This window comes from Arachis hypogaea, chromosome 3, assembly GCF_003086295.3.
Source record: "Arachis hypogaea cultivar Tifrunner chromosome 3, arahy.Tifrunner.gnm2.J5K5, whole genome shotgun sequence".
In the NCBI taxonomy this organism is placed as follows: domain Eukaryota; kingdom Viridiplantae; phylum Streptophyta; class Magnoliopsida; order Fabales; family Fabaceae; genus Arachis; species Arachis hypogaea.
The window spans coordinates 141150-165165 of NC_092038.1; the positions used below are offsets into that span (position 1 = coordinate 141150).

Here is a 24016-nt window from a genome sequence, read left to right on the forward strand (position 1 = left end):
TTTTTTAAGATAATAACGTTCAAACAAATACTTAATAGATTATTCTATTTTTAATTTGTAGGTAACCTAAACTTCATTCCCGACCAAACGGAAACCAGTTCAAAATTTTTTAGTACTATTATTTACAAATTTGTTAAAAATGTGTTAAGTATATATTAAAATTAATTATTAAAAAGATAAAATATTTATTAAAAATAAATTTAATAACATATATAATAACTAATTCTAGTATATACGTAGGATTTTTAAATTTTCTATTCCCATTATTTTTTTATAATTGTATATCTTTGTATGGGTCTTTAAATAAAAGTCCTTATTATTTTTTTTTTATTTAAAACAAAAAACAGATGTGAAAGGAGAGTTCTGCTTCATTACCCTACCTACATTATTCCCCTTTTATTAATTTCCTATGCCAGCAATATATATTCTTAACATAAAGCATAGCAAAGATTTCTATTTTTCATATAAACAATTAAAAAAATGTAGATATTAAATACCAAAAAAAAATGTAGATATTTATTGTTGTTGTTATTGTTGTTGTAGTTTTCCTATTAAAAATTAACAATATAAGCCACAATAAATAAAAATTAAAGTCATGCTTGGTATGATAACATGTTACAGCTGATTCAGCAACAATAATAAAAGCAAGTGCAATAGTATCAGTGGATAGGAGGGGTGGCGGTGGCGGTCACGGAGGTGGCGGTCATGGAGTTGGCGGTCATTCCGGCAGTGATGGGCACGGGAGTAGCAAGGGAATGAATGGTGATCATAGTAATTTGCCCATTCCTTTATATGGCGCAGCTGCAGGTAGTGCTGGTTACCGCAACAACGACCATCATCATGGTACAAGTAATGGTATTTTGAATTCTGTTTATTTTTACCATTATTTTCTTTTGTTTATTCCAATTGTTACATTGTTCGAAATCTCAAAATTGCATATAAATTCTAATTAATTAAGTATGGCACACATCATCATTGAATGGTAGCGTAAGTGATGTAATTTTTAATAAGACGACCAGTTTTTGGTTGAGAAAGCTCTCACATTCATTGGGAGTAATTATTTTCTTGTTAGGGTTGTACACCAACTACGACGTCAAAGAAAAAATTACTAACATTTATTTATATTAAAGTTTTAAAATATTTATCTTATTTTTTTAGATACTAATATTATAGAAAAAATTTTAAATTTAAGTTAAAACCATTGATCTTAATATATATATTATATATATTTTCTATAATTAAAATCATCGATTAAAAATCACTAAAATTTCCAATATTATGATGTAATGATGTATTGTACCTCTCCTAGCGTTAGGTAGCCGCTACCACCTGCTGCTTGGACAAGCAATCTAAATAAAAGTCCCTTGTGTATGTTTTGTCAAATTTTTTTAATAAAATTCTTCTAAAATGAATAGACTGGTAAGGTGAGTGATGTTTTTATCATATTAAATTAAGATAATAAAATTTATACATAAAATGCTTTAAATGCAACAAAACCTTCACAAATGAGGTAATGTACATTGACTAAATGACTGGCATCTTTTTGAAGGATGTTGAAAAGAGTTAACCGAAGATATAGGGGGGAGGTACAAATACAACAAAGGCAATCACAACCAGCTTGATTCCATGGCCGATTCTTAACTGTTTAACCCATCCTTACAACTGTAGGCACCCTTAAATGTACACGTTCCCTAATTATCCATAAACAGAGACCGTACCCCAGAAGGAACTCTATTTCATGAACTCTAGAACTTTCTGAGTAATATCTTCAAGGAAGGAAACAAAGCCCATTACACTTGTAAGCCCACTTCCATCAACATCCTGCTCCTCAATTAGAAAGTTTTCGAAAACTGAGGCGTCATCCAGCCCTCCTCGAATAAAAATGAGCTTGGGAGTGATGCATCTCTCTTGCTTCAATTTGTTGATTGTAATCCTCAACAAACCTGACAATGTATTTTGCATAAGATTTAGGCAGAACAGGTATGACATACTTATACCAACTAAAACCCAAGATAGCAGAAGAAAAAGTAGAGAAGGCTTACAATCATGGGGTGGAGGAAAAGGAAGTGAGGGGTCTGCAGTGGAAGAATAAAACACCACCAGAATTGTGAATGCATCAAGGAAAAATATTGGACTGCCACTGGTAATCAGCGCAGCACGACTCAATGAATGGCGAGGATATGCTTGTTTATCTGGAGTAGCGAATGATGTCAACACTGGATAGACAGCACGATGAAGGGAACTCGGTTCAAGCACACTACAACACAAATGAAATTGAATCGTATAATCAAATTCTTGAGTAGAAGTTCAACCTAGAATACAACACTACCAATATGCTGCGAAAGCAGTGCAACATTATTAGATACTCATTTTAGAGCAGCTAACTCTGGTAAAGAACATACTCATTTTACTCGTAAAAATCAAGACAAGGAAAATAAATTTATAACTGTATAACGATTTGACCTATTACCGTACAAAAAGGAAAAATAGCGTCCTAAATGACCTATTTTCTATGCTCATAATGCACTGGCTGTCATTTTATTTAATAAAGAAGAGTCAACTACCAAAAATGTGCTCCAAAAATTGATTCACCAATAAAAAAAACTCCCAGAAAATGAAAAAAGCAAAATACCCACAAAAAATCTTGAAAACGTGATAGAAGTGCCTTGACATAAAGTATATACCAAGGGAAGCTTACTTTATGTCAGGATACTTTTATCACATTTAAATATTTTAAAAGCTTTTTTGTCGTTTAAATCTTTCAGGATATTTTTGTTAGGTACTAAATGTTTAGTGGGTGTTTTTTGGTGGTTTACTCTAAAAAAAAAAACAAGTGCTACGATTTAGATTCTTACATGAATGGTTATATTTCTAATAAATATTAATAAAAGCTCATTTAGCTCTATGTTGGTCAGCTAATATGTCTAACCTCACCCAGCAAAAAATTGGCACAATTATGCAAAGTCCATTGTTCAAATAAATCTGAAGACCAATCACCTGAACAGGCATTGAAGATAGATGCGATAGTCGGGGTGAACACCTTCTTCGTGAAAACGGAGAAGAGGATTTCGAAGGAGCGCAAAAATTAGGCGAGGTAGAGGCTGAAGTTGAGGACACTGGGAGAATGCAACATCTATCTGAGATCTTAGGGAAAGTCCACTATTGTACTGAACCAGTTTAAGAGCATCATTGTATTGAGCTATGAGGATCACTAGCCATTCTTGAAGCAGAACCCTGCCCTCCCGAACACCTTCATCCAAAGAGGCTAATATAACCTGCAGAATACCATATAATAAGTTGCCCAAGAAAACTATATTTTTAGAAAGAAAATAGAAAACTCAAAAAATCAATCAAGAAAACAGAGAAAAGACTGGAGAAAAATAATTCTATATATGTAGCAGGAGTTCATATATTTATAAAACACTAGAAAAAGCATAACATCCACAGAAGTAGCTCTGAAGTGTGAAGCACAAAAATAAAAATCACATCAAAGGAAATAGATTAGATGATTTTGCAATTCACCTTATGAACAAGCAAAGATAGCACAACTTCAGGATCACAGCTGTCATAAAGTTCATTAATGTTCTCAGCAACACCAAACTGCAACGTGCGGATTCTAAGCCGGCGTTTGAGAGAATGTATGGTTCTGTGTCATTAATCAACACAATAAATTAAGCACAAAAAGGCCTTGAATCATTCTGTAAATAATTTTGAGATGTTGGCAGAAAATGAGAATTTCAAACACAATTATCAAGAAATTGAGGGACTCAGGGTATGCCCAAACAATATCAATAAAGCAAATGGAACTAACATTTTAAATAAATTAGAAAAAAAATGCCCCATCCGAAATAGAAATCACAGGAAAAGAGAACAAGGAATATTCCCTAGGAAATATATTGAAATGTTAACAAAAATAGACTTTTCAAGAATATTCCCTAAGAAGACGATGATGATGATGATGATGATGATGATAATGATGATGATGATGATGAAAAAGGTAAAGTCCTATGTTCAACTTATAATTTGTAGTTTGTGAAGATTAAATAAACGAGAGATAAAGAAAGATGCCTTGGTAAGAAATCCCATGATCCATCTTCAACCAACAAATACTTAAGTTGAACAAAAGAAGAAAAGCTAGAAACTTGGAAGAACATTATTTGTGGCCATCGATGGCAAATAGAAAGTACTTGATACTTAATGACAACAAAGCTTTGCTCCATTAGATAGGCTTAGTTATAATGCATCAAACAGTGCCACAATATTTGTTGTCACATCTAATAGGACTCACTGCATCTAACATGGATAATATATAAAAACACCCATACCATATATACCATAGGATAATGGGAGAAGACCCATATACAATTTATAAACATCTAATATCTCCTCTCTGTACCTATTTGTAGAAACTCCTGCTAAATTGGAAAGTTCCTCGGGAGGAACTACAACTGAGTACTGAAATGCAATTTGAATTGTAGGAACATCTGACTTGTTTCTGCAAAAAAGATAACATCGAATTGGATCAGAACAGGAAAAGTATCAAAGAAGAACTAAAGCTTAATTGCTAAAATATGACACAAAATTATAAGTTATTGAAATCACAGAAGATAATAATGTTACTAAAGATTAAAATTTTCCAGCTACTTTTAGGTTCAAAATTTTCATCTTGCAGTCATAATAAACAAGAGTACTTTATACATCATCTAAACCCCTCCAATAAAAAAGAAAGCATCATTTTTCGCAAACAATCTTCATGTGCATGGCTAATCCATTTTTCCCCTTGAGTTACTCCTCTTCTTGGTCTAGTATCCCAGACAAGCTCTAGGGTTTCCTTATTCAGCAGCAATCTGATTTCAAGTATGAAATGTCCAACCTATTGTCAATACTTAAACACGTGAAGGAAAAAAGGTGAAAATCACACGCACACTCACAAAGTCACAAAGATAGCATGTGTTGGTATGATGATGGTTTCAATTAATCAGATTGTCTTGGTTTACAAAGTTATTTTACTTCTTCAATATTCAACAACACCACCACCTTCTCCCACTAAGAGGAGTTGACTACTTCTACATGATAAAATTGAAGAAAAACAAAGTCATTGTTAAGGCTCTTCAAAGCACAAACTATGAAAAGGTACAGTCTTTCCATTAAGAGAAACTGCTACTTAAACAATCAGTAGTTTATGGACAAACTAATGAATTAGGAGACTAGACGTAGAATGGCCTCATAAAATTCTGAGTAAAAATAACACAGAAAAGTACAAGGCTTACATAACATTTTCACTTTTGAATGCACCTTACTTAAGTAACTATACATTAGAAAAGGAAAAAGTATATTTTATACCCTTAGCATTTGTATTTAAATTTCAACTTTATGCTTAAGTTTTATTTCATTTCAATTTTACACCAAATGTTTCATAACATTTCAATTTTAGGCTTCTGAAACAAGGCAGGCACAAAATTTTGACCAGCCTTTTTGAAACGTTCTGAAACATTTGGTCTAAAATTGAAACGAAATAAAAATTAACGGGTAAAATTGAAAAGGTTTGAAACATTTGGTGTAAAATTGAACAAAATAAAACTCAAAGGTAAAATTGAAATTTAATACAAACGCTAGGGGTATAAAGTATACTTTTCATGTACAAGCTTTCAAGCTAGTAAAAGTCAGACAATACTGTAACCAGTAATAGTTTATACCTTGAAAATCCAACATTGTTTTCAAACACAAAGTCATAAGCATATGTAGCATAAGAATCACAACATATGATGTGTTGAACATTTTCATACTGTGGATCCGGGAAGAAGTGACCATACTGCAATACAATATCACATTATTCTATAAATATATGCAAAAGATATGAAATATAAATCCATCCATTAGATCACACTTACAGAATTGCCAGGTTTAAATTCAGTTGAAGTTCTCAATCGAAGGACACAGCCAAATGCATATGGCCGACTCAGCATTCGGTACCTGCAAGGAGAACAGACCACAATACAGTCACCACTTGATATATATATATATGTGAAAGCATGTTAAGAAATATCATTAATAGTTGGGGGATACTTGCAACAGTTCTTCAACTGTGTTTAATTTTTTATATTTGAGTTCAAAATTTATTACTTAAGTGAATTTCCGGGTTGCCAAATTAATTGGACTTAACCATTTTGAAAAAGAAACAACTAAAGCAATAAACATATATTTCAATGTTATTAACATACAATTAGCTCTATAGTCAATTTAAATCTAATTTGACTAAGAAGAAAGTTGTCGCAATATCACCGAGTTTAGACTGTATTGTGGACACAGGAAAATAGTCAACAGCCAATACTGAACACCTATCTCCTACAGATATAAATCAGGCAACTGCAATGGTTTTACCCATAAAGCATGTCTTGGAAAGTTACGAAATGAGACTTACATGTCCTGAGGCAAAGTTGAATCCTCAGTACTTGTATATAAAAATAAGGAACCACCACTTTCAATACTCAGAAATTTCAGGGAAGCCAAATCTGTGTACTCATTTGTTACCGCAAATATGTCCACACAGACACCTGCTTGAACAGCAACAGCAGCCTGTAATATGTCAACTTTTTCACTTCTAAAAATATGAAAGGTAAAAGTAAAAAAATAACATAAGTTAAATACCAGATCTTTATAAAATGGTGTCTGCTCTGGGAGTAAAGCACGATCTGCATCCTCTCCTTTGCTTGCATACTGCTCACCATACCGTCTTGTATCCAACTGTCCAGCTCCATAATCAGGGGGACCAGACAAGAAAGCAAAGATTCTAGCTGCAGTACTCAATGGAAATAACATCTGCTTGAAGCTTAAGCATGCAAAATTGACATTAAAGAAATCGAACATCAACCTTGTAAACAGCATCTGAGTTTTGTAGTTAAAATCATTCAAACCTAAAGCAAACGTGTTTCCATATTCAGATCCAAGGTAATTGCAAAGGGCTTCCATTGCCACCCCAAAACCGCGCCCACCTATCAGAACACCATCCAGTGATTGACCAGCTGCCGTGGTTCTCTCCCATGAAGTCGTAGGTCTTAGTGTTTCTAGCGCAGATGCAATATGGTCCTTACAGGTGTCCACCTGAAAAAAAAAGGCTTTTAGGTCGAACAGAATTTCCCATATAAAGTGATCTTTTGGGCTTCAACGTGAAAACAGTAATCCTAAAAAAATTGCTTATGGTTAACATACAGGAGCCAGAAACTGTAACAAAGGCATGACATCATCAAGCCCAATTGGTAAAGTTCCCTCTGCATCAGGAGGGATGAACACATTTTTTACAACAGGAATAGGACCTTGAATATCATACAATCCTAGTTTGTGGCTGAAGGTAGCAAGCCCAAAAAGTGAACCAGGAGCAAGAGCTGCAGTAGAACACATGGAAAAGAAAATTAAAAGAAACCATAAAAAAATTACCATATACAAAGAACTGTTTAGTTGGATTAACATATTACCTTCCAAAGCTGCCAGCAGTGCACTTTTAGTCAGCTCCAAAAACTCCTCTGAAGCTGCAGTAAAACCCAGAATATTTTCCAAGTTATAAATAACAATATCAAGATGATTCATCTGCATATCAGTAAATAATCAAAAAACAAGTGTAACAATAACAACAAGGCTTTGTTCCACAAGGTTAAATCCATTATATGGATCCAACATTATATTGTAAACGATGTCTATTCAAACCATTAAAATTAAAATATTTGTAGTGGTCTCATCTCTAGTGCTTCTTAGTCTCCTTCTAATTCTATCAATAGGGTTAACTCCGTATAATTGACTCTCCTTAGTATATGGATCTTTAAAGAAAAAAAAAATATATAATCGAGAGTATCAAAGAGAAGCTTTCTGGACTTGATAGCATGATCACAGCATCCTTCTACATAGAATCAAATGTCAGGGCAAAAGTAACTGAGAGAAAGCAAAAGGAGGAAATGATCAAATAATAGCTATTACTGCTGTGATGGAATTTTCATTCACATTCGACAGAAGTAAGGCCACAAATCACTGGTTGATCACAGTTCACAGTTTGAAATGCTATATCAGTATAACTAGTAGCAAATTTGTCTTGAACAACCAGTGAAGCATTGTACACAACCGTTACCAATTTGCCATAATTCACATCTAGACTCATAAATGTCATGTGATTCCAAACCATGGTCTCCCTTCAGCCTCAACCCTTAAGGAAGCAAAGGCGGAAATTGGAACCAAGTTCACAAATGCGCCAAATAATCATTGAGGAAATTCATTTCTCGCACCCAAAAGCAGCTGCAGGATGAATGAACTTCACACAGACCTCTCTCGCACACATCAAAAACAATGAACCAGCTAAAAGGAAACGCAAAAGTTGCATTCCAAAAAACAAAATGATCTCTCTCTCTCTCTCACACACTGCGAAACCCCTAACCGACTAACCTCACCGAACTAAGGAAATTATGTGGGTGAGAGAGAGAGAGAGAGAGAGAGAGAGAGAGAGAGAGAACGAGGGAGAGAAGAAAGGAGGAAGAATTGTTCAGTTCAAACAGATAAATCTTACAGGACAAGTCAACGGCAGCAACATAGACAGGACGGGCTTGCATTGCCGCTTCCTCCGACGATCCATCTAAGCCAATTCAAATTAAAAAAGAATCCATAAGAACAAAAGACAGAAAATGGATAGGAAACCTGTACAACTTCAGTTGAAGAAGCAAAGCATCGATTCAAAGGAATTACCTAGTGGCAACTCAAGATCTACGAAGGAGGAGCACATCTCGGCGCAGGACTTGGGGAGTGAGTAGCGCTCGACAGCGGCGGAGGAGAGGCCGTTGAGGGTGCCGCAGAGAGAACATGACCACGCCCACTGCTCCAGCTCGCAGTACGTGTTGAAGTACGCCCAACAGTTCTCGCACCGAGGTAGGATGTCGCCGCCCGATCCGAAAGCCGGAGAATGGCCGTTCTCGTCGACGGCGGCGAATGGCGTCACGGTGACTCCCCAGAGGAGGCCAGATCCTTCGCGTGCGTCTGTGTCGACGGGGAAGCGCGAGACTGTGGCCCTCACCGCCATGGTCGTCGAGGATGGAGCGAGTTCGGGCTGTGTTGACTCGGATTCGAGTGACCGAGTTCGAAACAGTAGTAGGGTGAGTATCTGAGTGAGAGTGATGTGTGCGTTACTACCCGCGTCTAGTGTTTGGGATTTTCGCTTTGGGTTGCTTGTGCCTGCGGTTGCGGCCGATGTAACTAGTCGTGTGAATGTTTTGATGAATTGTAATAAAAAATTAAAAATACATTTCTTTTTAGAGTGAATACCTACATTTATTTTTAAGGAGTGCGAAGTTCCTAATAAAAAAAATATTTATTTATTTTGGTCTGTAAAAAATTTTGGATAACACTTTAATTTTTAATTAAAATTAATTATTTAATTAGTTTTTAACAATTAATTATGTTAATCACTTAAATTTTTTATTTCGTCAACTTTAATTGGAAACAAAATAATCTCTGACAACTCTAACAGGATATAAAATGATCCTTCATCCATTTTGTTTAGAAACGACACCATTTTTTTCAATTTTCATTGTATCTCGCATAATCCTAACATTCATACTCTCCTTTTTCACCTTCATAGTCTTCTTTTCCATCTTTTCCTTCTTTCTCTTTAACTCCAATATCAAATCATGGTGTAACCGTCACGTGTGTCGCACCTACCTTAACATGTCATAAACCACACACTTCTTAAATATTTGTGATTGGTACACTCACCTCCTTTGTACTTCACCCATCAGAAACATCCACCTCTACGTCCTCGATAAAAACATCACCTCCAACCTCCCGATAACGTCCACCACATCCTTAAGACCAAATTCCACAACTACCCCAAGAGCACGTCTTTCTCTATTTTTCAACAAGCAATATAGATGGTTGGACATTAGGATATCATGAGAAAATTTTCCTTCGATATCATATGCAAATTCTCATTTGGAATGGACCTTGAGTACTTTATTCCTTCTCTTTCGGAGTCTAAACTGGCAAACGATGTCAGCCTCGCATCCAAGCTATCAGTACAACGAGCAATGTCGTCGTCGCCGCTCATATGGAAATTGAAGCGATTACTGAATATTTGTTCGGAGAAGAAGGTGAAGGAAGCGATCGGAGTGGACAATGTGACCGTGGAAATGATAAGGCAGAGGAGGAGGGAGATGGTGACGACAATGGGTCTTAACAAATCAGATTTGCTGTCTAGATTCATGGGATCTATCAAAGACGACAAGTACTTAAGAGACATAGTCATTAGTTTCCTGAGTATGAATTGGTTAAAAACAAGTTGAGAATTTTTCTTCTTGTAAACAATGAAGTTGCAGAGTGTGCATTGTGTAACTTGAAGATGCAGTATTAGACAGTTAGGGTTATGCGAAATATGATAGAAATTGGGAGAGAACAGTGTTGTTTCCGAACAGAGAGGGTCAATGACCATTTTGTTTCCTGTTAGAGTTGTCAAGGACTATTTTGTCATCCGTCAGAGTTGACGGAGTAAAGGACCTAAGTGACTGACGAAGTTAATTGTTATGAACCAATTGAGTAATTAATTTTAGTTGGGACTAAAGTGTTTAATTCGAAATTCGTTGAGAACCAAAAGGAGTAAATACTCTGAAAAAATATTTATTTCAATTTTTAATATTTAATTTTGTAAAATTGGTTAGTTTTTTATCAATGATTTATTTTCAGAACATACTTATATGATATGTTAATCAATAATATATTTTTTATTTAATTTTTATAAGTAAAAAAAATTAAAATTCACTAATATTTTTTAACTATACATAATAAATTTAGTCAATGTATTTTAAAAAATAGCTATACGGTCCTAATAATTATTCTTAAAAGACAACGAAATTCTATACAAAAAAAAATAAATTTGTCGGTTTTAGTTAATTCTTAACAGATAAATCAACAGTTTAACATGCGTGTAGATTAATTATGTCAATACAAAAAAAATATTAATAGAATAGTCTCACAAAAGTAACATCAAGGACCGTAAAAAATATTTTTTTATTGAGAATTTCATTATCTTTTGAGTTAACTGTCAAGTATTTTTTTATTTTTTTTCTTTTTTTTTTTTTGTTGAGTATGGAGACTTTTTTTTAGAAATAAAAAAATAGTATTTTTTTAATATGAATATTAATTTTTTTAATTTTTATTAATAAATTTGAAGGTGAGACTTGAAGGATAATAAAATTGTTAAAAAATGTATCTTTAAATTTTATGAAGACAACAATATTAAAATTTAATGGAATTAAATTACATAGTTCGATTTGAATTAAAGTTTAATCAAACGTAAATCTGAGGATCAAATTTACATATTTAAAAATTCAAAACTGTAAATTTAAGAGTTAAATTTGTATATCCCAAATTTAACTATCTAATTTGTCGATATCCGATTTTATATTACGGTAAAACATATCAATTCCCAATAAAACTCAAAAATATTATTATTGGCCCAATATTAACATTAAAAAGCAGGATATAGGGACACGTAGATGAATTTTATTTATTCTTTGAATAAATAAAATAAAATAGAGATAAAAATATGTTTATTAATTTAAAATAATTTGTTACACTTAAAAAATATTTTAAAAAAATAAGAATTTTTAAATAATCTATGACTAGGAATCGCCTTGAGGCCTGGAGCAAGGCTTTTTTCAAATAAGCCTTCCAACTTAGGCCATTTCCGTCTACGGATCCTACAAACTATTTTAAAATTTGTAAATATATTTTTATTTTCACTGTTACTATAGCCAATAAATAACTTGTGAACGAGATCTTTATTTGAACATTTTTCCCATTTTCAAAACTTACACTAATAATTCTTAAAGAATATCTTTTGATTACTTCTTAGACTGATTAAATATTGCACTCTATAAATATTAACTGACTAAGCAAATAGACTAAAATTTAGATTTCGAAGTTGGTATTAATTTCTTCTAATATTCTTAATAAATATTGATATGACCAGTACACATTAGTTATACGATTATAGCTTGGTAATGTAATCGAAGATTTAAACACAGAATCATAACTGATTCTTTATTTTGTATTGTCGGATAAGCCATTAACTCTTTCTACAGATGTTACTATTTGGCTAAAACGGTTATCCTCATCTTCCAGACTATGAAGGACAGACTGGAAAGGTCTTCGAGGTATGTGTAATCTTCTTAAAACATAACTTCACTAAAATATCTACTTACTTGGATGTCGAAGTGCCTTTTGCAGGTCTCCACCCCTCCGTTTTGCTTATCGCCGACGTATATCGCACCCCCGCTAAGAAGTTCACCGACTTCTACTAGGAGACGAGTTATACATCAGAACATCCAGGTAAGAACATTTGGCGCCCACCATGGGGTTGAAGGTTTTTAAACACCCCTTTTTAACGGCCTTAAACACCCCGGCGTCTCTCAATGACGGATGCACTTCCCCTTACTCCATCTGAACTTCTTTGGATAGTAACTGAGTTGCAGCAGGCAAATCAGCGCATGGTAGAGGCAAACCAGCGAATGGCTGAAGAAAATCAAAGGATGCAAAACCAAATTGCAAAACTAGCTAATGCCCGGCTAGAACATAATAATGATCATCATGAGCACCAAGAGAATGAAGAGCATCGGTCAGAACCAACGCACGCCTCCAAAACTCCTCGCAATGACGACAATAGAGGCCTAAGGAATGAGGAAGCCCGACCAGAAAATGAGGAGGCTGAACCCGACAATTCTGTTGGACCTTTCATGGCCGATATCATGAACTATCAAATGCCTAGGCAGTTCACCCTACCGACGACTCTTACCCCTTATGATGGGTTAAGAGATCCGAAGCAACACCTCAAAAAATTCTGATATATTATGATAGTAAATGGTGCATCTGACCCTATCTTATGTCATTGTTTTTCTTCTTTTTTAGACGGTCCTGCACTTGATTAGTTTTGCTCTTTGCCTGCAGATTCTATCTCACGATTTCAAGAGTTGGCCAAGCAATTCGAGGACCACTTCGCAGCATCGGCTATATACTTGCGTGATTCCGACTACTTGAATACCATCAACTAGGGCCAACATGAGAGCTAGAAGGATTATATCACCCGTTTTACCAAGATCACTATACGCATTTCCGACCTCCATCCTGAGGTACATTTGCATGCTATTAAAAGTGGGCTACGCCCAGGCAAGTTTCAAGAAGCCATCGCCGTGGCCAAGCCAAAAACTTTAGCCAAGTTCCGAGAAAAAGCCAAAGGTCAGATAGATATCGGAGAACTTCACCAGGCGCGGAAATCAGAAAAAATGTCGAATGCCAAAGACGATGATAAACTTCGGGATAACAAAAAAAACCTTCAAGCCGGCCCATCAGTACGAGTCATACACCCAGTTTAATACAAATGGGACGACATTATCAAAGAAATTCTCAGTGCAAAACTGATCAAGCCGCCTCAGAAGGCAGGCAATTATCCAGAACCAAAGAACGTCGACAAGTCCAGGTATTGCACCTTCCACTAAAAAAATGGACATACAACCGATGAATATGTCATTGCCAAGGATCTTCTAGAACGGTTAGCAAGACAAGGGTACCTAGACAAGTACATTGCTGGGCATATGCAGAAGAGAGCCGTACCAAGCACTGATACATCCCCAATAGGGACATCATCCCGTGAGAAGGATAAAGCTCTTGTACCACCACGTGGTGTGATTAATTGCATCTCCAGTGGATATGCCGGGGGTGGGCATACAAGCTCGGCCCGAAAACGCACGTATCGGACCATGTTAACAGCCGGACACATCACTGACGAGCAACCAAGGACTGAAAATATACCAGAGATGACTTTTCATCCCTCGGACTTCAATAGCAATGACATCAACCTGGATGACCCGGTTCTCATCTCAATCCTGTTAGGAGATTTGATCATTCGAAAGGTCCTCATGGACCTTGGAAGCAGCACTGATGTCCTATTGTTTTCTACGTTTGAGAAAATGAAATTAAGCAGCAACATCCTCCATCCATCCGTAGGAGATTCGGTCAATTTCTCAGGAGAACGGGTGCCAGTTTTGGGCTCAGTGTGGTTACAAACCACACTCGGTGAGCACCCATTATCTAAAACACAAGATATTCAATATCTCGTGGTGAATTGTTTTAGCCCTTACAACCTTAAACTTGGCAGACTTTTTTAAATAAATTTGGGGCAATAGTGTCCACAGTGCATCTCTGTGTAAATTTTCATGTGCAGGATAACTTGGTGGCCACAATCCATGGCGATCATCGGGAAGTTCAGCAGTGCTACAACACAAGCCTTAAGCCACCAAGACACAGAAGAGAAGAAACACAATGCAAGTTAATGTTATTCAGAGCAAACAACCAACGATGGCCGAGCTAGATCCTAGGGCCGACTTTGAAGATCGGCCAACACCAAACAAAGAGCTAATCAAAGTGATTTTAACTGACGACCCAACAAAATTTACTTTTGTAGGCACATCCACAAAAGATGAAGAAAGTGAAAATATGATCACCTTATTACGCCAAAATGCTGATCTCTTTGCCTGGACTCCAGGTGACATGCCGGGAATTGATCCGTCTGTGATTACTCATAGACTGGCAATTAATCCAGCCACCCGACCAGTATCTCAGAAGAAACGCAAACTCGGCACTGAGAAGTGCTTGGCCTTGATGGAGGAAGCTAAAAAGCTCATCGACGCCAACTTCATTTGAGAAATCAGATTCACAACATGGTTGGCCAACATTGTTATGGTAAAGAAAAACAACGGTAAATGGTGTATGTGCGTCGATTTTACCAACCTAAATAAAGCTTGCCCCAAAGATGCATACCTCTTACCTTGTACTGACATTTTGGTTGATAACTCTTGTGGTTATGGTACCTTGAGTTTCATGGATGCATATTCCGGTTATAACCAGATCCTTATGCATCCATCAGACCAAGAAAAAATAGCTTTTATAACTGCATATGGTAATTATTGTTATAATATCATGCCTTTTGGTCTTAAGAACGCAGGGGCCACGTATTAGAGATTAATGAACAGGATCTTTGATATACAAATAGGTCGGAATATCGAATTGTACGTGGACGACATGGTTGCCAAAACACAGATTGGAAGTTCTCACGTTACCAACCTTGCAAAAATTTTTGGACAGATCCGATCATACAACATGAGATTAAACCCTGAAAAGTACGTCTTTGGTGTTCGGGAGGGCAAGTTCCTCGGGTTCATCCTGACTGGCCGAGGTATGCAAATCCAGACAAGTGTCAAGTGATACTGGACATGCAAAGCCTGAGGACGATAAAAGAGGTCCAGCGTCTGATTGGGAGATTGGCAGCTTTATCCAGATTCTTAACCTGTTTGGCATCTAAATCTTCTCACTTTTTTCAATGTTTACGGAAAAATATGAATTTTCGATGGGATGAAAACTGTGAAACTGCATTTGCTAGTTTGAAACAAATTCTTTCAAAACCACCAGTTTTATAAAAACCTAAGCTCGGAGAGCCACTTTACTTATACTTATCTAGTACTGACTCAACTCTTAGCTCTGTTCTTGTTACAAAAAATGACAAGGTTCAGCAACCTGTTTATTTTGTAAGCAAGTCACTGCAGAATGCCGAGCTTCGTTGTCCGAAGCTGGAAAAGCTCGCGTTCGCTTCGGTCTTCTCAGCAAGACGGCTCCGACCTTATTTTCAAATTCATATTATTAATGTCTGAATAGAGTTGCCACTTAGGCAGGTGCTCGCCAAACCAGAGTTAGCAGGAAGGTTGATCAAGTGGTCGATTGAACTTTTCGAGTTTGATATTCAATATCAACCTCAGGGATCTATCAAATCACAGTACTTGTCAGATTTTGTTGCCGAATTCACTGCCCCAACACCAGATGAAGGAAGTTTCGAATGGATTTTATTTGTCGATGGCGCTTCCAACCCTTAGGGATCAGGAGCGGGCGTCCTCCTTGAAAATCAGGAGGGCATAATGTTGGAACATTCTCTTCATTTCTCATTCAAAGCAAGTAATAATCAGGCCGAATATGATGCCCTCATTGCTGGGATCAAGTTAGCCATTGATTTACAGATTAATGATATAAAAGGTTTACTGTGATTCCATATTGGTTGTTCAACAAGTTAATCAATGTTTTCAAACAAAGGATCCCATTTTGTTAAAATATCTGGATGTGGTTAAAAACCTTCAAACCAGTTTTTCCAAAATCGAGATTAATCATATCCCTAGGGATCAAAACCACCGTGCAAATATTTTATCAAAGCTAGCCACTACACAATCACATGCTGCAACTCTTTTACAATCAATATTAGATAAACCGAGCATTGATACAGCCAGAATTTTTAATATCAATGATGGAACTAGTTAGAAAAATCCCTACATACATTATCTTCAAGATGGGGTTATTCCAGATGGCGTAACCGATAAAAAAAAATTCAAGCGACAGGCCTCTTTGTTTACACTACTAAACAATACTTTGTATAGGCGAGGATACTCTCGACCTCTTTTAAAATGTTTAGACAGATCAGAATTCAACCTTATTTTAGCCGAGGCTCATGAGGGCATCTGTGGGATTCACACTGGAGCAAGAAGCCTAGCGCAAAAGATACTTCGCGCTGGTTTTTATTGGCCGACGTTATGGGATGATTGCCGACAAAAAGTGAAAGCTTGCGATAATTGCCAGAAGCATGCTCCAGTCATCAACATGCCAGCAGAAAACCTCCATCACTTAGAGGTAAGCTGGCCATTCAATAAGTGGGGCTTGACATTCTCGAACCTTTCCCCACTGCTCCAGGATAGGTAAAAATTTTTGTTGTGGGAATTTATTATTTCTCTAAATGGGTAGAGGCCCAACCTCTAGCAAAAATAACATCCTCCCAAATGATATCATTTGCCTGAAAACACATAATTTGTAGATTTGGTATACCTCGTCATATCATCATTGACAATGATCACCAGTTTACCCACCATAAATTTAAGACTTTTTTGCAGAATTTACAGATTAAGCAACACTTTTCGTCGGTCGAACACCCACAATCAAATGGATTAGCTGAAGCCGCCAACAAGGTCTTTTTACAGGCTTTGAGGAAAAAGTTCGACAATGCTAAAGGCCTCTGGGCCAAGCTTATTCCCAAAATCCTATGGGGATATAACACCACAGTACATTCAACAACTAAGGAAACACCATTTCGTCTGGTGTACAGATCCGAGGCTATGATACCTATCGAGATTTCACAGCACTCGCTGAGGACACAGGCCGAATACTATGACCAAGCCCAGCTCGCCGAGCTTGACTTAATCGAGGAAATACGAACCATGGCTTCTGTACGCCACAAAGCATTACAACAGCAAATAGCCCGCAGACAAAACCAGAAAGTACATTTCCGATCTTTTGATGTGGGAGATTTGGTGTTAAGAAAATTTGAAGACACCAGAAAGCCCCCCTTTCATGATAAGCTCGCTGCCATATGGGAGGGGCCTTACAGAGTATATGAGGTTGTCGGTCGAGGAGCTTATCGACTAAAGGCATTGGATGGCACCAAAATGCCTAGCACTTGGAATGTTAATTCTCTAAAGCGCTACTACAGTTAACAACAAGAACATGCTAGTACTCTTTTTCCTACCCCGATCTTTTTCCCTAAAGGGTTTTTCTCGAGGAGGTTTTAACGAGGCTAGCTCATCTGAGGTCTTTTTGTAAAGGTATTACAATAAATAAATACAATTTACTATTTTCTAGCATATTTATTATTTCCAGTTACTTATGCATAACAGTTATCCTTTAAAAACAGTTTATTCAACTAAATATATGGCTATCAATCGCCGACAATTTTTCTTACTCGAAACATTATCATTCATACCACAATTCATCTTCTATAAAATTATATGACACTAAGCTAATTATTGCTTAGAATGCTCAACATATATCATCAGACCCTCATTAGTCAGGGAACCAATCACTCAATTAGGAACAGATAACGCCTAATTCGATCAAAGCAATTAAACATAAAACATTCAAAGCACCAATTTTTACACAAGATAACATATGCTTACTTCAGATCACAGTCTAAAAAGTTCAAAAATCCTAGAAAAAGCCACAAATCCATACAGTTAACAAAAAACAAAAAAGAAGAACAACAAAACATTCTTCTATAGTTTAATCTGCTAGGTTTTCATCACCCTCTTCAACTACCTCTTCGTCATCTACCAACTGTCCATCACAGATTATCTTACTTGGGTCCATAGCAGAAAAATCACAATCATGAGCAAAAAATTTTGCTTGTGTAATGGCACGCTCAAAGCCCTCGGCAAAAGCGTCCAATAATTTGGGTGCTCAATTTAGAAGCCTCGTCTTCTTTCTTTTTCAAAGTATCCACATATTTCTCACGAATCCCTTTCATCAGTTTCAGCTCTTCTTTCACAGAGGACAATTTCTTTTCTAATTTGGACAAAGTTGTCTCCTTTATTTCTAGCTGCCCCTTTAGGCCAATCTCTTCGGTCGTTTTTAGCAGTAGTTTTCTGTATTTTTTCTCTTAACAGTTGCCTATGCTAGCAAGACAAAAACTTAAAACCTATAATTTTATTTTGTATGAACAGTGAATAATTTTGATCAATTATACTGTATGTGTGAAAATAAATCATCTGTCAAACTGACCTGTAGAAACTGATCAACCCCTACATCACCAACCTCCTCAATTCGTGACATGTCCGATGCAGCTTGGACAACCTCATCGGCAACGACATTGAATGGAAATTTCTTGTCCCAAACTGACGACCCATCTCCCTCATCGTTAAAATTGTGCAATCTCTCCTGTTTGCTAGTAAAGCTCACCAGCTCCCCAAGCTGAATACCTTTCTCTTCTTTATCCAGGTTAATTACGTCTGATTTTCTCTTTTTGAAAACAATTTCCTTTTTCCTTGGTGGTGGTTGGTTAACTTCAGCCTCGCCTTCCATCTTGTCAGGATTTGAGGACGATCCCTCAAAATTCTTGGCTTTGAAATGCGCCCTTAGGTTTGATGTTGACACCCCTGGATATTTACCAGCTGCAAATTATAAAAGCATTCATCAGATAAATAAAAATGACTATGATAATCTAATCTATCATACAGTCCTCTCACCAAAACACTCTAAGACAGACGACTTATCCTCCTCCCATGGAAGTAACTTGGATACAGAAATCAAACCACCCCTATCAACCATCTCCGCAAGAAATGCTATTATACATTCGTTCCGAGGAGTTATAAGCTCGGGACCTAATATATGCTGGGGTTGGCAACACCAGTACATTGAGAATTTCTCTCCCAAATTCTCATCCAGATAAAATGGAAAATCTTCATCTACTGGCTTCACCTTCAAGAAAATCTCTTTAAAATCCTTAAAAGAGGATTTGTAGAGTTTAAAAACAGCAAATCCAGGAGTACTATTCAAATTAACTCATAGACCTCTCAAAACCCCCTTGGCTTCAAAAAGTGAAAAGAAAAGCTATAGTTCAGGTTCAATTTCCATAAATTGCGTTAAAACATGAAAACATTTAAAAAATGCCCAACCATTAGGATGCAGCTGGGAAGGTGCGCAGTTCATTTGTTTTAAAACATCACATTCAAAATCTGTGAATGGTAACCTCACATGGAGTTCTTCAAGTACACAACTATACATAAAAAAACTTTCAAAATCTTTTTTTCTATGAAAAACTCGATCAGACCGGTTGCATGGCAGTAATTCCAGACGAAAACCAGGCCTCACCACCCTACTCATATTTACTTCGCTAACGCTCTCTTTATCAACAAAGAGGGAAGCCTGTATTTTCACATCACCATCAACCCAGTCATAGGAGTTATCATCTTTGATCTTAGGCAAAGCTTTCCCCTTTTTCTCACCCATCTTTCAGAAAACTAAAACAAACAATGGAGGATAAAAAGTCAAAGGGGAAGGGTATTCACTAACCTCTTTTACTCATTTTTTCTTGAGCTTCTGGAACGACATTAGTTAAAGCAGAAAGCGTGTTTCCAAGTTTTTCAAAACCCAAAATAACTCTAGCCATTCATTTAATAAATTGTTCAGTTCCATAATTAATCACAAACCATTCAATGAGCCACATCATCACGGTTGGGAAGCCGCTTTGGAACTTGCACCCACATTAAAGATTTTTTGTTTCCAAGATAACTTCTATCTTTAAGTCTTTTCAGGTGCCAACAAAAAATAAACGTTGAGCCATGTTGATCTGGGGGCTCCCCTTGCCGAGCTATAACTCGGCCAAAAGCTTAAAAGCTCAACCTGCCTCGTCGAGACCAGGCTAAACTTGGGGGTTGTGATACGACCAGTACACGTCAGTTACATGATTATAGCTTGGCAATGTAACCGAAGATTTAAACACATAATCATAACTGACCCCTTGTTCCGTAACGTCAGATAAGTCATTAACTCCTCTGACAGACGTTATTATTCGGCTAAAACGGTTATCCTCATCTTCCAGACTATAAAGGACAGACCGGAAAGGTCTCCGAAGTATGTGTAATCTTCTTAAAACATAACTTCACTAAAATATCTACTTACTTAGGCGTCGGAGTGCCTTTTGCAGGTCCCCGACCCGCCGTTTTGCTTATCACCGACGTATATCGCACCCCCGGCTAAGAAGTTCGTCGACTTCTATAGGAGACGAGTTATACATTGGAACATCAAGGCAAAAACAAATATGTTTTAGGATTTAGAAAGCTTGTTAGATTAAAATAAATTGTTTTGGCAGATACTTCAAGTTAGACGATCATAAATTTTGCTAGATTTGAATAATTTCTGGTTAGATTATAATATTTTAGTAATATAGTTTACTTATTTCAATAATATGCTCCTATCATTCATTTGGGAGGTTAAGTTTGATTATGCTACATAATTTAAGAATCTTGTCTTTGACAATTCTCGTATATGATATATCTGTATTTGTTGAGTGATGAAAGTTTGAGACTCATACTTTTCACTTACAGTGCAGTAAATATATTATCATACCACAAGAATGACATGTCATCTCGATAACAAATAAGTGTAAGGTCTCCCAAAGTTATGTCTATGCAAATAAAAAATTACTAACATCTAAAATACTCATAAAAACAAAATACCAACATCTAAAATAATTTATCATGAAGTAAAAGCTCTAAAACACATGCTGGAAACATTTTGTATAAATTCTACAAATAATTTGATGAGAATTATTTACATTGACAATGATATTTTAGCTGACCAGATTCTACATCTATATATGCTGTATTTTTTTTAATACTATAATTCATCACTGCAATATGAACAATTTTTTTACTCCCAAATTTGTGGCAACGTAGAATTTGACACCACCATTTATATTATAATCATCACAACCTTTAATGTTAAAAAAATCATCATCATCTATTACATCAAGATTTACAGTGTGATAATGACTAAAAACAGTTGATATATCTAAAATTGACAAATGTGTTAATAGTAGAAATCAAACTCTCTCACCAATTAAGATCTTTGCACAAACTAAGATTCTAAAAACCAAATCGATTATCAAACCGTTTTAACTATTAGTTTATTAATTTATAGGTTCAATCGGTTCGATCGTGATTGAACCAAAAAATAATTTTATAATAAAATAATAAATAAAATATAAATAAACACACTAAAACATAATTATAGTCTAATATAAATTTTAAAATATCATCCAAATTAAAAGTACTACATAAACCATCTTCTCTCTAGTTTACTTTGTCCTTCACATAAGCATTGTGACCAATATTAGAAGTAGATGTTTACAAATATCATGAAATTCTAGAGCTGTATTTCTTCACCGGTTCAATTTCGATTTTTGAAATCTCCGATTTTGTTATTTATCCGAGCTGTATTTCTTCATGGTGAACCGGTTTAACTAGCCGGTCCAGACCAGTTTTCAAAAACTTGGCACAAACTCATCAGAAACATCACTGTTGCTAAATGATTCACTTGCAGCAACATAATCTTCATCCGAATAAAGTTTTTCGTCTACATAATCAACCGATGCTGCGTACTATAATATAGGAGTGGTTAGTAATATAAGATGTAGAAAATCTATCTCAGCCTCTAATATTGCGAATCTTAGCATACAACTCCATCACTTGTTAAGTCATAAATCTTTCTATGTAGTATGTACATCAAACATTATTCGCATATGTTCATTGCATCTAATCTAAAATATGTGATAATAGAATTGTTGGTTCTTCTAATACCAACAAAACTCTGTATCCAATATTGTCAATCTCCTTAAGACCAATTGTCCATGTATTCATCAATTTAAAAATTTTCAAAATAGCCAAAAAGTTCACACAGCATGTGCGTATAAATACAGGAGAAGTACATCCAAATACATCTCCATATTCACCATTTCTTATGCCACTATTTGGATAAACACTAAAAAAAATAAGCTCACCCATCACCACTAGTCATTTGTAAGTAAAGCTAAGAATAAGAGAAGAGTTTGAATCGATTAATTATTTCATTATTTGTAATAGTGCGCAGGGAATGCGTTTCCTAATATAAATGAAAAACAAAAACTTTTGAATACTATAATATCATTTACAGAATACTCGAGAAAAAGAAAAATTATATATCCTAAATTGTAAATGAATTTTTTTTGTGAAATACACATATCATATTTGTAAACAAGATTTTTTTAATTAATTTATTATACATATATTTTTACAATATATATATTACTCGCATTATAAATTAGATATATAATAATTCACAAAAAATGTAAATATTTTTGAGATTATATATATTTTTTATAAATAAAATATTTATTTTATTTTGAAATTCTTAAGTCTTTAATTTAAAAAAATAAGGAAGAGCATTATTAAAATTTAAAAGACAAAAACCCATCTCCGTTCTTTCTACTTTCTACTTCATCATCCTCTCCGATAAAACAATCCAATCTATGGACAAAAAGGTCAAGTGGAGCTGGACCTCCGCGCTTATCGGAGCGGCATCAGCGGTGGCAGCCACGGCGGTGCTCTCAGCGAAGCCCAAGGACCCCACCTTCCACCTTATCTCCATCAACTTCACATCTTTCAAGCTCAGCCTTCCAACCATCCTCGATGCAGAACTAGTCCTCACCGTCCATGTCACCAACCCCAACATCGCACCCATTCACTACTCCTCCACCGCCATGTCCATATTCTACAAGGGATCCCTCCTCGGCTCCGCCGCTGTAGCTGCCGGCTCCCAGCCCCCACGCTCCTGCCAGCTCCTCCGCCTCCCTGCGCGCCTCCGCGGCCTGGAGCTCGCCCAGCACGCCAAGTGCTTCGTCGCTGACGTGGCCAGGCGGGAGATGGTGCTTGACGCCGCCGTGGATATCAGCGGCACCGCCAGGGTGCTTTGGTGGGACCACAATTTTAAGGTGCACGTTGACAGCCACGTTACTGTCGATCCTGTGTTCCTTGATGTCATTGATCAGGAAAATACTTCGGAACTTGAACTTTTTGCCGCTTAATTAGTGAAACTGAATAATGAACCAGTAATCAGTGATGGAATTTGGGAATGTACTCTAAACAATGGAGAGGAAAATTGTTATTTTTGGGAATTGGTGATAATCAAAGCTTTCAATCGTTTTATTTTTAATTCACTTTAGCCTAATTTGATATTAATTCTTCTTTTCGTTCAATATCAACTAGTTCCAACTCTAGTTTTAACTGTGTGAATGTGATAAATAAGATTGTTGTTGTCTTGTTGAAGGCGTTGTGACCTGCGAGTGCAGCAAAGTATACAAGAGAGAGAGAAAATGGAACAATTGAAAACTTGGTAAATTTAATAGGGTTGGGGGTTGCCATGTATAGTTGTATACAGTATAATTGTGTAACAGTGGCATTAGTGCAGAGAAGCAAACTGTAGCGTTTTTAGCATTGATTAAAGTTTTAAACTCTTGAACTGGTTTTTAAAATCGAATCAGTGTAAAACAGCTAGTGAGGGTACAATAAAGTGACAAACCACTAAACTGGGTTCA

General features: G+C 36.1%; 2 protein-coding genes across 2 annotated transcripts; one reads left to right on the forward strand and one right to left on the reverse strand.

The window, feature by feature from the left end:
- Positions 1 to 1425: 1425 nt before the first annotated feature.
- On the reverse strand, positions 1426 to 9277 carry LOC112784380 (protein transport protein SEC23 D-like). The gene is made up of 14 exons (XM_025827562.3): positions 8725 to 9277; positions 8549 to 8614; positions 7473 to 7526; positions 7210 to 7382; positions 6915 to 7101; positions 6649 to 6794; positions 6422 to 6576; positions 5892 to 5973; positions 5697 to 5812; positions 4397 to 4495; positions 3523 to 3646; positions 2998 to 3275; positions 2043 to 2257; positions 1426 to 1943 (listed from the first exon to the last, which is right to left on the reverse strand). Exons 1-14 carry the CDS (start codon positions 9053 to 9055, stop codon positions 1732 to 1734), a joined length of 2238 nt encoding a protein of 745 aa, XP_025683347.1. The 5' UTR covers positions 9056 to 9277; the 3' UTR covers positions 1426 to 1731.
- A 13615-nt stretch (positions 9278 to 22892) lies between these two features.
- Positions 22893 to 23634, forward strand: LOC112792795 (uncharacterized). The gene has a single exon (XM_025836172.2). The coding sequence runs from the start codon at positions 22952 to 22954 to the stop codon at positions 23504 to 23506; it is 555 nt and encodes a 184-aa protein (XP_025691957.2). The 5' UTR covers positions 22893 to 22951; the 3' UTR covers positions 23507 to 23634.
- The last annotated feature ends 382 nt before the right edge of the window (positions 23635 to 24016 follow it).